The sequence below is a fragment of the Solea solea genome, chromosome 19, assembly GCF_958295425.1.
Source record: "Solea solea chromosome 19, fSolSol10.1, whole genome shotgun sequence".
In the NCBI taxonomy this organism is placed as follows: domain Eukaryota; kingdom Metazoa; phylum Chordata; class Actinopteri; order Pleuronectiformes; family Soleidae; genus Solea; species Solea solea.
The window spans coordinates 7,584,499-7,596,478 of NC_081152.1; the positions used below are offsets into that span (position 1 = coordinate 7,584,499).

An 11,980-nucleotide genomic window follows, 5' to 3' on the forward strand; every position below is an offset into this window, starting at 1 on the left:
GTTGTTGATCTTATATTGCATGGCATAATGAAATTGTTTATATCCTACATATTTATTTATTTAAAAGGAGCAAGGAGTCTGATTATTCTTGTATTGTTATTATTGTTTGTTAAATATTGCCTCTTTAGGCCTTGAATAGTTCATGAAATCAAAATAAATATTTGAGGAATTCAGCTCAAAATGTTTATTATTACTGAATTGTTATTATTGGTAAAAATGTAAATGAATTTGGTGACTTTCCTAACATGCCAACATAATATGCTATGTAATGCTATATTTATAAGCTCTGTGTTATACTTTTAAATAATATTGTCAGTCAGTCAGTCATCATCTACCGCTTTATCCTCAACCAGATGTACTTTATGTAAATAATGATGGATTCTTTTTTTAAGCAAACGTCAACTTTCCACTTGAGAGTGACGTAGATCGTATATAGACGTTGTACAACCGATTCCGAATCAGCATTCTTCTTTTTAAAACTATAAACGTGAGGCAGACAACGGCCGTGGCAGCTGATTCCAAGTCGGTGATTGGGAGTTCACGTACTCACGCCGCAAGCCTCGCGGTATTTAGGCTACCCAGAATGCCTCGTTCCTCCTTTCTGCCTGAACCGACATGGTGGGTACATAGCTGTTCATTCCTCTGAACAATCCTTTCTGTTTTATCTGTCTACATCCTTGTTTTCATGCCTGTCGATTCATTGTAAAATGTTGTTATAGATTCTATGAAGTATGTCCTTGCATATTATGTCAGTATTTTACGTCGATGTTGTGGTGTTTTGGGTTTAAACTTGGTTGAAGTGACACAAGTGTAGCCGGTACGAGTCGCACTGTGGCTGCCCTGTGAAAAGCTAACGCTAACGTTGGCGAACACGCTGTGTTTGGACTGTATTTTTAACTTTACTCATTTCCCTGCCTTTGTACAAGCTCGTTTCCTAACAGTAACTTAAACTTCTGCTCTCATAGGAGGCAGAAAAAGACTACAGAGCGGTCTCTTAGTGGGTGTCCGGTTGGATTAGTTAGCCGGTGGTGTTGCGTGAATGGGCCTCTTCGTCACGTCTCCATAGTCGTATCTTGTATTTAATTCACATCAATGGCTTTAAGTGTAATTAATGTACAGGTTCGGTTTGTTTACTACAGTTTAATCAAGGATGTCTCGAGCCTAAGTTTGGGGGCTCGCTGTATATGGCTAATAGCAGCGTAGACTGATGTGCAGCAGGATGTTGCTTGTGTTTGCTAATGCTACGCCTTGGTCTTTGACTTAGCACCCACACACGGTAGATTTGACCATTTTTAATGACTTGTGTACTAAACAGTTTAAGGAAACGGTAATGAAAATGCAAATCGGCATAAAAGATTTCAGTTAAAGCCTGGATCCAAACAAACCTATGTACCATTTAAACCGCATGTAAAGGAACATTTAACTCAAAATGTTATGTTCTTGTCTTTTAATTTTTTGGCAAATTCAATGTGATGCCCTGAGATATTAATGAATATTACTCCAATTGGTATTTTAAATCAAATTTTATTTCACAGTACGTTATTTATAAATGACTAATGTTAACATGATCTCCATTTCTTTGTGACAGCCTAAGGGAAAGAAGGCTAAGGGGAAGAAGGTGGCACCTGCCCCTTCTGTGGCCAAAAAACATGAGGCCAAGAAAGTTGTAAACCCCCTTTTTGAGAAGAGGCCAAAGAACTTCGGCATTGGTGAGTAGCCCGTTGGTGGCATTTTTGTAGTACCAGTGACCTGTAATGGTGCAGATGATGTAATGGAATATTTGCTATCTTAACAACACTGAAGACATGTTTCCCACCAAGATCGCTGATGCACTTAATTTTTTTTTAACAATCTTTTCCTTATTTAAAGTTGGATGTTAACAAAATGTATTGTCATCACCACAGGCCAGGATATTCAGCCCAAGCGTGATTTGACACGTTTTGTGAAATGGCCTCGTTATATCCGCCTGCAGAGGCAGCGCTCCATCCTTTACAAGCGTCTGAAGGTTCCCCCTGCAATCAACCAGTTCACCCAGGCTCTGGACCGCCAGACTGGTACGTTTCCATAGGCTTTTGGACATGCGGTTCTACTGGAGGATCAATGTACAGTATTTCTAAGAGCATGAAAATACCATTGTTGCTTTGAAAATGATGTGAAATAATATTTGCTATCTTATCAACCATGCCGACATCCCACCAAGATCACTGATTCAGCGACCTGAAATATGGTTTCCTACTTTCTTTGAACTGAGTCAATTACTCGAAATAAAGTGTGATAACATTTGTTTCTTCACAGCCACACAGCTGTTCAAGCTGGCCCACAAGTACAGGCCAGAGACCAAACAGGAGAAGAAGCAGAGGCTGTTGGCCCGTGCTGAGCAGAAGGCTGCTGGGAAGGGAGATACCCCAACCAAGAGGCCCCCTGTCCTTCGTGCAGGTAAATTGAAAGCTAGTTTTTCCACTTGGAGCTGTTTTGCACACGCGTTATGTAATTTGGCTTGTATGCAGTGATGACTTGAATTTCTTCACCTGATGAACCCTGATGGTATTGAGCTTTTTAACCCTGAGCATTGGCCCGAAAATGAGAAATGCGATTCAAAGAAGTTTGGTTGAAAGTTTGAAGTTAAAATCTCCATTTGCTTTCAGGTGTTAACACCGTCACTTCCCTGGTGGAGAGCAAGAAGGCCCAGCTGGTCATCATTGCCCACGATGTGGATCCAATTGAGGTAAGTTTATGTATTTGACAGCAGTGGAACCTGATGAGTTCCACTGTCTTACATTAGGTACAGTTTATTGTGGAAAATGGTCATTGGCAATGATGTTTGAATTTCTTCACCTGATGAACTGTGATGGTATTTGAGCTTTTTAACCCTGAGCAATGACCCCACACTAACATGTTTTGCCATGATGATAATGGGTTGGTGTATTCCTTCAATACTAACATGTTCCTGGTCCCTCTGCAGCTTGTCGTTTTCCTGCCAGCTCTGTGCCGCAAGATGGGTGTCCCATACTGTATTGTCAAGGGCAAGGCAAGACTGGGCAGACTGGTGCACAGAAAGACATGCACATCAGTCGCCTTCACACAGACTAACCCGTGAGTATTGATTATTAACTGATTTGTATGTGTAACTAGAACTACATGTGGTCGAGATAAAGTTCCATTTCACTTAATATAGTTGTAGCTCATAGGGCAGTTTCTAATGAATGCTAGACTGACTAATTTTAATTTGCAATTACTCAAAGTTCCCCAAGAGTAAGGTGACAATTTAAGATGTGTCATTGCACTGCGTTAGATAATGGAATGAGAGTTAATGGTTTTGTTTTCTTTATAGTGAGGATAAAGGTGCACTTGCCAAGCTTGTGGAAGCCATCAAGACCAACTACAATGACAGATATGAGGAGGTATGGATTCTTTATTCACTATTAAATAACCATGTGAACCCAATATTTCTTACTGGAGACCAGTGGCACCATTCAAATTTTTTGCAAACTTGTTTCAGATCCGTCGTCACTGGGGAGGTGGCATCATGGGCCCCAAGTCCACAGCCCGCATTGCAAAACTCGAGAAGGCAAAGGCTAAGGAATTGGCTACCAAGCTTGGTTAAATTGTTTGGAATAAAAAATTTATGTCCTAATGGAATGTGTTCATTGTTGAACTCTGTCTGTGCTATTTCAGAAATAAGTCCAACTGTAGATTAAAATATCAACTGTGGGGAAAATAATCTGAACTGACCTGATGGTTAAAATGCAGCATATTATTGGCATGTTGATAAACACTCCCATTAATGTTGATACAAAATGACCAGGGAGGGTCTTCCATGGCCTCAAATGCAATTTTTAAATATGTATTTAGTTGCTTAATTTGTTTAAAGGTAGTGATTAACATGAACATGCTGTAGATTTAAATGTAATTTTAAAAAAGGGGCTAGCTATGAACTTGGTTTTATTCACTAATTTTGTGAATAGTGGTACAATTGTATGTGATGAGTGTACTGCTCAGACTAAAGCCACATCTGCAATTTAAAATAGTATTTTTAATTGATCCACTAAAAGTGGTATAAGATGGATGGAAATGCATAGCTTTGCAATGTTTAGTATTTTTGTACAAGGTGACATGAGAAAAAAATGCAACAGAAGATAATTTATTTCAGTAGGACACCACTACAATATACAAAATGGTCAGTGACTGTATGCAGCAAGCTGGAACTGATGGTCTAAATCAAAATTTGGTTCACTTTAAACAGTCATGATTTTGCACCACTTTTAATCATCACAACTTTATCTTCTTGATGAACTTTGCATACCACATGTAGGAGGTCGCTGCACACAAGCCATACCTAGAAGAGTTGTAAATTACATTAGAAAATCAACAATAGTAATTATGTAATGTAGTAAATCCTGAAGGGAAACGTCCACCTACCATGTTATGACATACTGCATGTGTTCGTTTCTCAGTGTGATTCTGGTTTGTCCACCGACTGGTCCACCAGGAATGGTGCTCCCTGTGTGAGACCCTTACATTAATGTCTGCTTTACACTTGACTATCTTAAATGAAACCTATTGTGAAGTAGTTCAATCAAAGTGCATTGTGGGTTTTGTCAATGAGATCTCACCGAAGTCTGCATCAATGAAGATGGGCTGAGCTTCAGCGACACGACTCATGGCCTCAAGGTCTCTAAAATGCCAGTGGTTTCTCTCCTCGTTATTTTTGGGAATGAAGGGTTTACGAGCTTCAGTCAGTCTGACGACCCCGACCACTTCCACCTCATCTTCCACCTGCACACATGACACACAATGTTACACTGAATGTGAACAGTCCAAAACTGAAAGGAGTATGTATGTATGAGAAGCTTGTGTTGAAACCGTTTACTCTCTCCTTTATTTAACCAAGTGAGAGTCTGTAAATAAGTTTAATTCGGAATTATCTGATGTTTCAAGATATTACCACAAAAGTTATCAGTCGGATAAACTGCACTTTTCCCCCCAAACTATATTTAAAATAACGGCTGACAAAGACAAACCACTTTGTCCCACTAGATTGAGTTAAATTACATTTTGAAGATTGACATTCTCTGGATCAAAGATTGATCCTCAGAAACACTGACCTGTCCTTTCATCCTGGTCTCTGGTCTTATTTTCAGCTTTGGCACATATCCTCTATTCACCAGGATTGTGATGCTGCAAGTGAAGGTAGCAAGGATCAGAAACAGTAGAAGATGGTGTAAAATCCGTTTGTAGTCCGTTATTATAATAATAATAATAATAATAATAACAACTGCAGGGCGAACCCAGTGATATTCTTTATTTTGCCTCTTACCCGAGGTCAGTGCAGTGGAATGGGGTGATGACATTCGCGCCACTTTCTCCACTTGAAGACAGCCTTCCTGCCTCTCTAGCCTCTTTGTCTGGGTCCACTGGTGAGCGGGGCAGGATATACAGCTCCTTCGAGTGGTCGAACCGTCCACGCACCGTCACCCTTCTGTACTCCAGCTTATTCAGCTCATCAAGACTAGGATGTAGGGAGAAAATGGCCAATATTTATTCACTCTGACATAGACAATTACATGTGCCACCTCGATGGTAAGAGGAGGATTTAGATGTCATGTGTGTTTGTTTCACTGTTGCAGTGTTCGCATGACATGGTGTGTACAAACACTGCAAATAATGGATCTTATAACATAATCGATCTGCAGATTAGTGATGCAATTAAATATCTCAGCTGTTCTGCCCTAAACACATTCAATGTTCTGTCATGCATGATCAAGGAAATCGGATGTGCAAAACCCAGATAATATTCGATATTTTTCATGACAAAAACAGATAAATGACCTGTGAAAATTTTTGTTTCCCTTTTAATTGACAGATAAATATTTAAGGCTCTTGTGTCTGCTTTGTACATACTTAAGAGGGAGAGGGATAGGTTCTGCAGTCGTGAGTCTTGTCATATCATTAATCAGCCGCAGTTTCCACTGACGCCGTTTCACCTTCACATCAACAAAAAAGTCCATTAAACAAAAAAAAAACAATCCAAGCACTTGTCTGCATTATTATAAACAAAGGGATGACGCAAAGTACACAGAGCTTGCCTGCCATGTGCCGAGGCCAAACGTGGTGGCAGGGATGAGCAGCAGGAACCATTTAAGAAAAGAGTCTTCTCCTTGCTCTGTGACTGTAGTAGAGCTGGATTGTCGCCACAAGTTGGTGAACCTGCCTGGAAATTCACAATACACAGGACAGTGTATTTTTATTAATGTAAATAGTTACCTCCACCAAGGAGATTACGTTTCCAGCCAGTTTGTTTGTGAGCAGCATAACTTAAAAGGTCAACAATTGATTTTAATAAAATCTTCTGAGGGTGGAGGATAAGTGGTGATCCGTGCAGATTCTGCTTCTTTTTTTAAAGCAATTTTTTAAACTCTTGTTTTGTAAAACTCAGTATTATACATTTACTATCAGCAGACTATAAAATCCTAGCAAATTGTCACTCAGTTGATTATTATTAATATTAATAGCTGCACATAACTCAATAAAGCAGCTTCACCTTTACACGGCTGTTTACTTGAAATCATCAATTATTAATCAGTTAGGGTGATATTTTCGTAGTTACACTGAGGGGGTTTAAGTATTTACCATGTTTTGCCCACCCTATTAAAAATGGGAAGCAGGATAATGGAATCAACTCAATATAAATTGTTCCAGGATAAAAACAACTAAAGACTGAACACTATAGGTGTACCGTATCAGACGACAGTGATTAGAAAGTGCTCAGACAATTTGTACACACGTGAAGACAAAAAATAACACATTGTAAAAGATAACAAATGCTAAGACAGTGTCCAGTGATGTTACTGACAGAAAGATACGTCTAGTATCAACATAACATTTACCGTCTGCACGTTTGAAGAGAGGCAGTCTGGACAGCAACAACGTCCTCTTGATGTAAATGACATTAGCCTGAAATTATGTGAAAACGAAAAAAGAACTCAAACTTACGAGTCGAGTGTAAAGAGAATCACACATCTCTGTCTATGTAAAGACAAGGTTCAGGGTTACTATCAATAACTCACCTGCTGTTTAAGTGTCGTTATCACCTTGGTAGAGTGAGCCAGCACTGACCTCAGAGAAGCCATGCTGAATCACAACATTCACGAAAAACGGTCAAATAACAGAGAAACTAAAACTATACTTCAGCTTGTGTCAACGTATGCCTTGACTAACTTGTCAAGCTAGCCGCCGGATTTTCTTGCGTGTCTCATTAAGCAATTACGGTACGGGTGCTGACAGCAGCCAAAAATAATTTACGCCGTGCATTTGGAGTGGTTTTACTTTTACAAAGAATGCAACTATGACTAAAATGTATATACATATGCATTTTCTTTTTAGAAATGTGTACCCATTTGATATAAATGGGTATATATGTGTACCGTAAGTACGTAATGAGACACGCAAGAAAATCCAAACAGCGACAGTTACGAAACTGACTTGTGTCAAGGGGGAACGTTTACGGTGTTACTACATCCGGTTCGTCTAAGCCCCGCCCCGCTGTTTTGGACCCACGTGTGTAGCGGAAGATATATGTTGATATTTTACATTTCTGTTCATTTTTAGCTGGATAAACTGTCACAGCGCGGCTCAACCGTCGACATGGACCTCGCCTCTAGAGACACGTACATTCAGAAATTGGCGAGTAAAGTATTTTCCCAACGAGACCAAGAGCCAAAGAAGAGACCGTTTGGTAACGTTACTTTACACGTTTTCCTATTATAAAGAGCGCCCACGTATGTGCTATGTGGACAAACTGATGCAAAAGCACGCACTACGTGTGCTTGTGACAGTAAAAGCTTCTAAAATAGTCATTAATGTCTTGCTATTGCTACTGTAAACTAAAGGGGGCGCTACAATTTTAAAAATTAGTTGAAGGGCGAATGCTAGCAAAATAATAATATGCATGTTGTTTTCCATTTAAAGGGGTTTTAAATTTATGAATTGATTAGGAATTTATGAATTTGAGAGTGACCTATTCAGTATGTTTATTATTCTGCCCCATAATAATCTAAATGCATGGTTCTAAAACTGTGATGGTGGTACGTGAGCCTCCCCTGGTGGTAAAATCAGAACTACTGTACTACTGTACCAGTGTATGTGATCTGAGAGGAGCTGAGGAGAAAATGAAACGAATAACAAAACAACAATAATAATAATTAGAATCACCTTATCACTCGCTCCATCTTAATCTAATGTCACTATACCAATTTGTGTATAAGTATATGTGAGGAAGAGGAGGATGATGAGAGAACAAATTATCTTATTGGGAATAAATCGGCCTCCTGTGAAAAGTCAGAAGCTGACTTTGCTCGACCTATTTACACCGCTGTATTTCAATGTAAGGTGGTATTTTGTATAAAAAGTTTCAGAACCACTAATCTAAAAAGATAATAGAGTAATTCACTGGTTTAAAATTCATAAGATCAAATGAAATATACATTGTCAACACAGGGAAGTTTTTCTGTCTTTTTCAAAATGTGCTGTAGCAGCTGCAGAACAAACACACAGAGAGAACAAACACTTAACAAATAAATTAACTTAAATGCACTCAATTTAAATAACAGAACGAGAAAGATTAGTTTTGCACCTGCCCTAAAATTAAGTGTTAAAAATACACAATCCTGTGAAAACAAACACAGTAACCATAGTGAAAAATGTTAAGTGACAGCCATTATCAACAAACATGGCAGAATTAACCTGTTTCCATGTTGAATAGTGTGAAAGACATTGGAATAAATTAGATATTGAAATGTTGTTGCTCTATGACATCTGGCAGATCGTACACAGAAAACAGAATGAGTGAAGGGTTGTTAAGAATATTTTTTTTGCAAGTTTAGTTATGGAATCAGTTTCATCCGAACCAAGATTTTTTAGTCAACACTGAATTGTATTTCTATTGATTTATAGATGAATACATTGCACACATAAATTAAGTTTATTAATTAAATACAATGAAACAAATGTCAATGCAGCCATGAAATTTTTACCTGTAAAAAATATTAATACTTACCCGAATAATTAAGATGTAAAAGATATTAATAATTTTTCCATCAGTTAATGGATATTATGCCTTAGTTTGTCACGGCTTTGTCTGGAACAGTGCCTTGTGCGGCTGATAAATTTAGATATTACTCTGCTCACATTACATCCACATCCAGCCATTAATTAGTGGTGAGCAAGTGACTTGGCTTCATATTAATCGGGCACAGAAAGAGGGGTATATTATGAATTTGACAATTGTTTCATTTTTTTAAAACACCTGAACACCTTCCAATTATAGTGATCAGACTGTTCACCCTTCTGTAATAATTTCCTTTTTTGAAATACATCTGAAATTATTTTTCAGTATTTTGTTTACAGGGTGTGGACGTGAAGAGATAACCTTGTTGTCTCTGGCACTGAATCACAGGACTACTCAGTTTAAGTCCTGATGACGCTTACTGAGGGAGGATTAGGCTTGAAAGGAACTGGTTTGCATGATGCGTCTTCCATCCATAGTTGGAGGCAAAACCGTTCATGCTTGTAGCAACAAAACTGTCATTAAAATGTTTTGTATGTAATTTGCGTTTTTTGTATGTGTGTTCAGTTCATTTCAAGGGTAAGAATGACAGTGGTCCCCCAAAGAAGAAGAAAAAGTGTAAAAAGAAGCACTTTAAGGAAAGGGACATGAATGAGAAGACACCTAAACCCAAACAGAAGCCCCCAGTCTCTCCAGCAGCACACAAAACCCAGACCACAGCAAAACCCAATGGATCTGCAAAACAGACACCTAAAGGTACACAAATTCATCAATATGTATTAAAGTTCAGCAACGCTTTAATGTATATATTTAAAATGATATATTTAGCTGTCTTTCTCTTGTTAAATGGTCTCTTATAGTCATTGTTTATTCATTGTTTTTATTTCTTAAAGGAGTGAAAGCACAGTCCACCTTCTCAACAGTAGATGTTCTACGTAAGAGGCTACATGAAAAGATCGAGGAGTCCAGAGGGCAGGTATGAGAATTTTGAAGGCAGTTACAAAAATTCACATGACAGTTTAATTATCCTATGCATTATTTAATATCTGTCCTTGTCATGCAGTAAATTCAATCGGCTTAAAGCATGTTTTTAGACCTTAGACCTGCAATTATTAGGTCAGCAAATTAATTTGTGCATTTCTGCCTCTGGATTTGAAATATTGTTCATCAGTTTTAATTTAAGCTGTTTAACAAAAACAATTATTGTTTCGATGCACATTTTGAGTGTCTGAAAATGGAGGAACTATGAAATAAAATGGTTGTTAAAGAAATAAAACTGAACGTCTGCACATCCACTGTCCACATGAAGGTTTCGCAATGCGTCACTGTCCAAATACTTACTCATAATATCAGGTCAATGTGAATAAAAGTCATTCCGTTGATAGATACAGAAGTACTATTTTTCTTTTGGTGTCTGAACAGCATCGTTACGACCAATTCCTAGTTTCTACATGGGCCACATATGTGCAGGATGGTACACATGGACCCTATGTGGACGTTCACATGTAGCCCACATGAAACGCAGGCCTGACCGAGGGTTTTACCGTTCCAAATTGTACCATTACCGTGATGGAAACACACCGCTCATAGTAACCAACCATACCTCATCTTCTAGCCAGCTCTTTCCAAATCAGTGCCTCTTTTCATTAGTTTTGATAAAGGCTTGTACAAAGTCTAAACATGTGATTTATTGCTTTCATCAGGGAGCCCCTCAGGATGCATTATCAGAGGCCGTCCAGGCCAAGCGAGCGAAGCGAAAGCTTGAAAGGGAGCGCAAGAAAAGGAAGAGGAAAGAATTTCGGATGAAGAAACTGGCTGAACAGAGTGGCCAAGAGCAGCAGCCAGAGATAAAACCGAAAGTGGAGCCAACCCCGGCTGCAAGCAAAAGAAATGAAACTAGTATCGTCTTCAACAAGATGGAGACAGTGGAAGAAGTTTATATAGACAAAATGCAAAAAAAGAAGAACAAGAAACAGAGCGTCAAGGGCCAGATAACACCACTGACGGGGAAAAACTATAAGCAGCTGCTGGATCGCATGGAATCTCGCAAGGAAAAGCTGGAGAAGCTGAGGGAGAAAGACGAGGGGAAGGCTCGTCAGATGGAGGAGAAGATTAAGTGGACCAACCTGCTTTATAAAGCAGAGGGCATCAAGATCAAAGATGACGAGAACATGCTGCGTGTCGCTCTGAAGAGAAAGGAGAAGAACCGCAGCCAGAGGAAGAAGACATGGGGCACACGCAGCGAGAACGTGACGGACAAGATGCAACACCGTCAGGATAAGAGACGAAAGAACATCCAGAAACACAAGCAGTTGAAAACGGAGAAGAAGAAGGACAAGGCGCGAAAGAAAGGCAGAATTTTGCCTGAGGACTTGAAAAAAGCTTCAATAAAATAAAGTGGAAAGAGATTATGATCAGAAAACACACTCAAAGAAAATCTGTTGGTTTTTTTTGACAGTGTGATTAATTAAATGATATTAAAGTGCTACTGTTGATACACATATTGTACCTTTCCTGTGTAGGAGTAAAATGACATGTTGTTGTCAATAAAATGCTGTTCATCACTGTGATAAACACAAATGGCAAGTTGTAGAGAGGGATTCCTTTTTCTTTCTTTAAAAATAAAAAAAAGTACAGTTTTTTGGGAAATGTGGTAATTTGTCTAGTCTGGTAATGGCACTATCATTTCTCTGCTCTGAATATGAAATTAACATAAAGCAACCAGAGACACAAAATAAATTATTAGAATGAAGAGACAAAATTACCTTGGAGATGCAAAAAAAAGTGAAGACATAAAAGTACAGATGTACTCAAAATGACCATAAAGAGACAAAACTACATAGACTCAGAATGACCATAACTGCTTAACTACAACAATAATCAATGACCCAAAATAACTACACATATACTACTAAG

The 11,980-nt window shown here is 38.6% G+C and overlaps 3 protein-coding genes and 4 non-coding genes across 8 annotated transcripts; 6 read left to right on the forward strand and 1 right to left on the reverse strand.

The window, feature by feature from the left end:
* The first annotated feature begins 593 nt into the window (after positions 1–593).
* rpl7a (ribosomal protein L7a) lies at positions 594–3,634 on the forward strand. Of its 2 annotated transcripts, none has more exons than XM_058617566.1 (8): positions 594–618; positions 1,589–1,709; positions 1,905–2,054; positions 2,296–2,436; positions 2,646–2,725; positions 2,963–3,093; positions 3,332–3,401; positions 3,500–3,634. In XM_058617566.1, exons 1-8 carry the CDS (start codon positions 616–618, stop codon positions 3,602–3,604), a joined length of 801 nt encoding a protein of 266 aa, XP_058473549.1. In that variant the 5' UTR covers positions 594–615; the 3' UTR covers positions 3,605–3,634. The 2 variants fall into 2 exon arrangements, with proteins under 2 accessions (XP_058473549.1, XP_058473548.1); XM_058617565.1 differs by lacking the exon at positions 594–618 and adding an exon at positions 1,078–1,104.
* Positions 1,759–1,832, forward strand: LOC131446825 (small nucleolar RNA SNORD24). Its single transcript, XR_009233976.1, has one exon. It is a non-coding gene; the product is annotated as a small nucleolar RNA SNORD24 (small nucleolar RNA).
* Positions 2,143–2,212, forward strand: LOC131446826 (small nucleolar RNA SNORD24). The gene has a single exon (XR_009233977.1). It is a non-coding gene; the product is annotated as a small nucleolar RNA SNORD24 (small nucleolar RNA).
* On the forward strand, positions 2,502–2,571 carry LOC131446823 (small nucleolar RNA SNORD36). Its single transcript, XR_009233974.1, has one exon. It is a non-coding gene; the product is annotated as a small nucleolar RNA SNORD36 (small nucleolar RNA).
* Positions 2,810–2,879, forward strand: LOC131446824 (small nucleolar RNA SNORD36). The gene has a single exon (XR_009233975.1). It is a non-coding gene; the product is annotated as a small nucleolar RNA SNORD36 (small nucleolar RNA).
* A 491-nt stretch (positions 3,635–4,125) lies between the features above and the next one.
* Positions 4,126–7,440, reverse strand: LOC131446379 (surfeit locus protein 1). Its single transcript, XM_058617564.1, has 9 exons — positions 7,068–7,440; positions 6,888–6,954; positions 6,087–6,211; positions 5,902–5,984; positions 5,318–5,509; positions 5,106–5,178; positions 4,614–4,776; positions 4,420–4,501; positions 4,126–4,336 (listed from the first exon to the last, which is right to left on the reverse strand). Exons 1-9 carry the CDS (start codon positions 7,128–7,130, stop codon positions 4,270–4,272), a joined length of 915 nt encoding a protein of 304 aa, XP_058473547.1. The 5' UTR covers positions 7,131–7,440; the 3' UTR covers positions 4,126–4,269.
* Positions 7,441–7,502: 62 nt separating this feature from the next.
* On the forward strand, positions 7,503–11,654 carry surf6 (surfeit 6). The gene is made up of 4 exons (XM_058617563.1): positions 7,503–7,735; positions 9,632–9,820; positions 9,958–10,040; positions 10,768–11,654. Exons 1-4 carry the CDS (start codon positions 7,645–7,647, stop codon positions 11,458–11,460), a joined length of 1,056 nt encoding a protein of 351 aa, XP_058473546.1. The 5' UTR covers positions 7,503–7,644; the 3' UTR covers positions 11,461–11,654.
* The last annotated feature ends 326 nt before the right edge of the window (positions 11,655–11,980 follow it).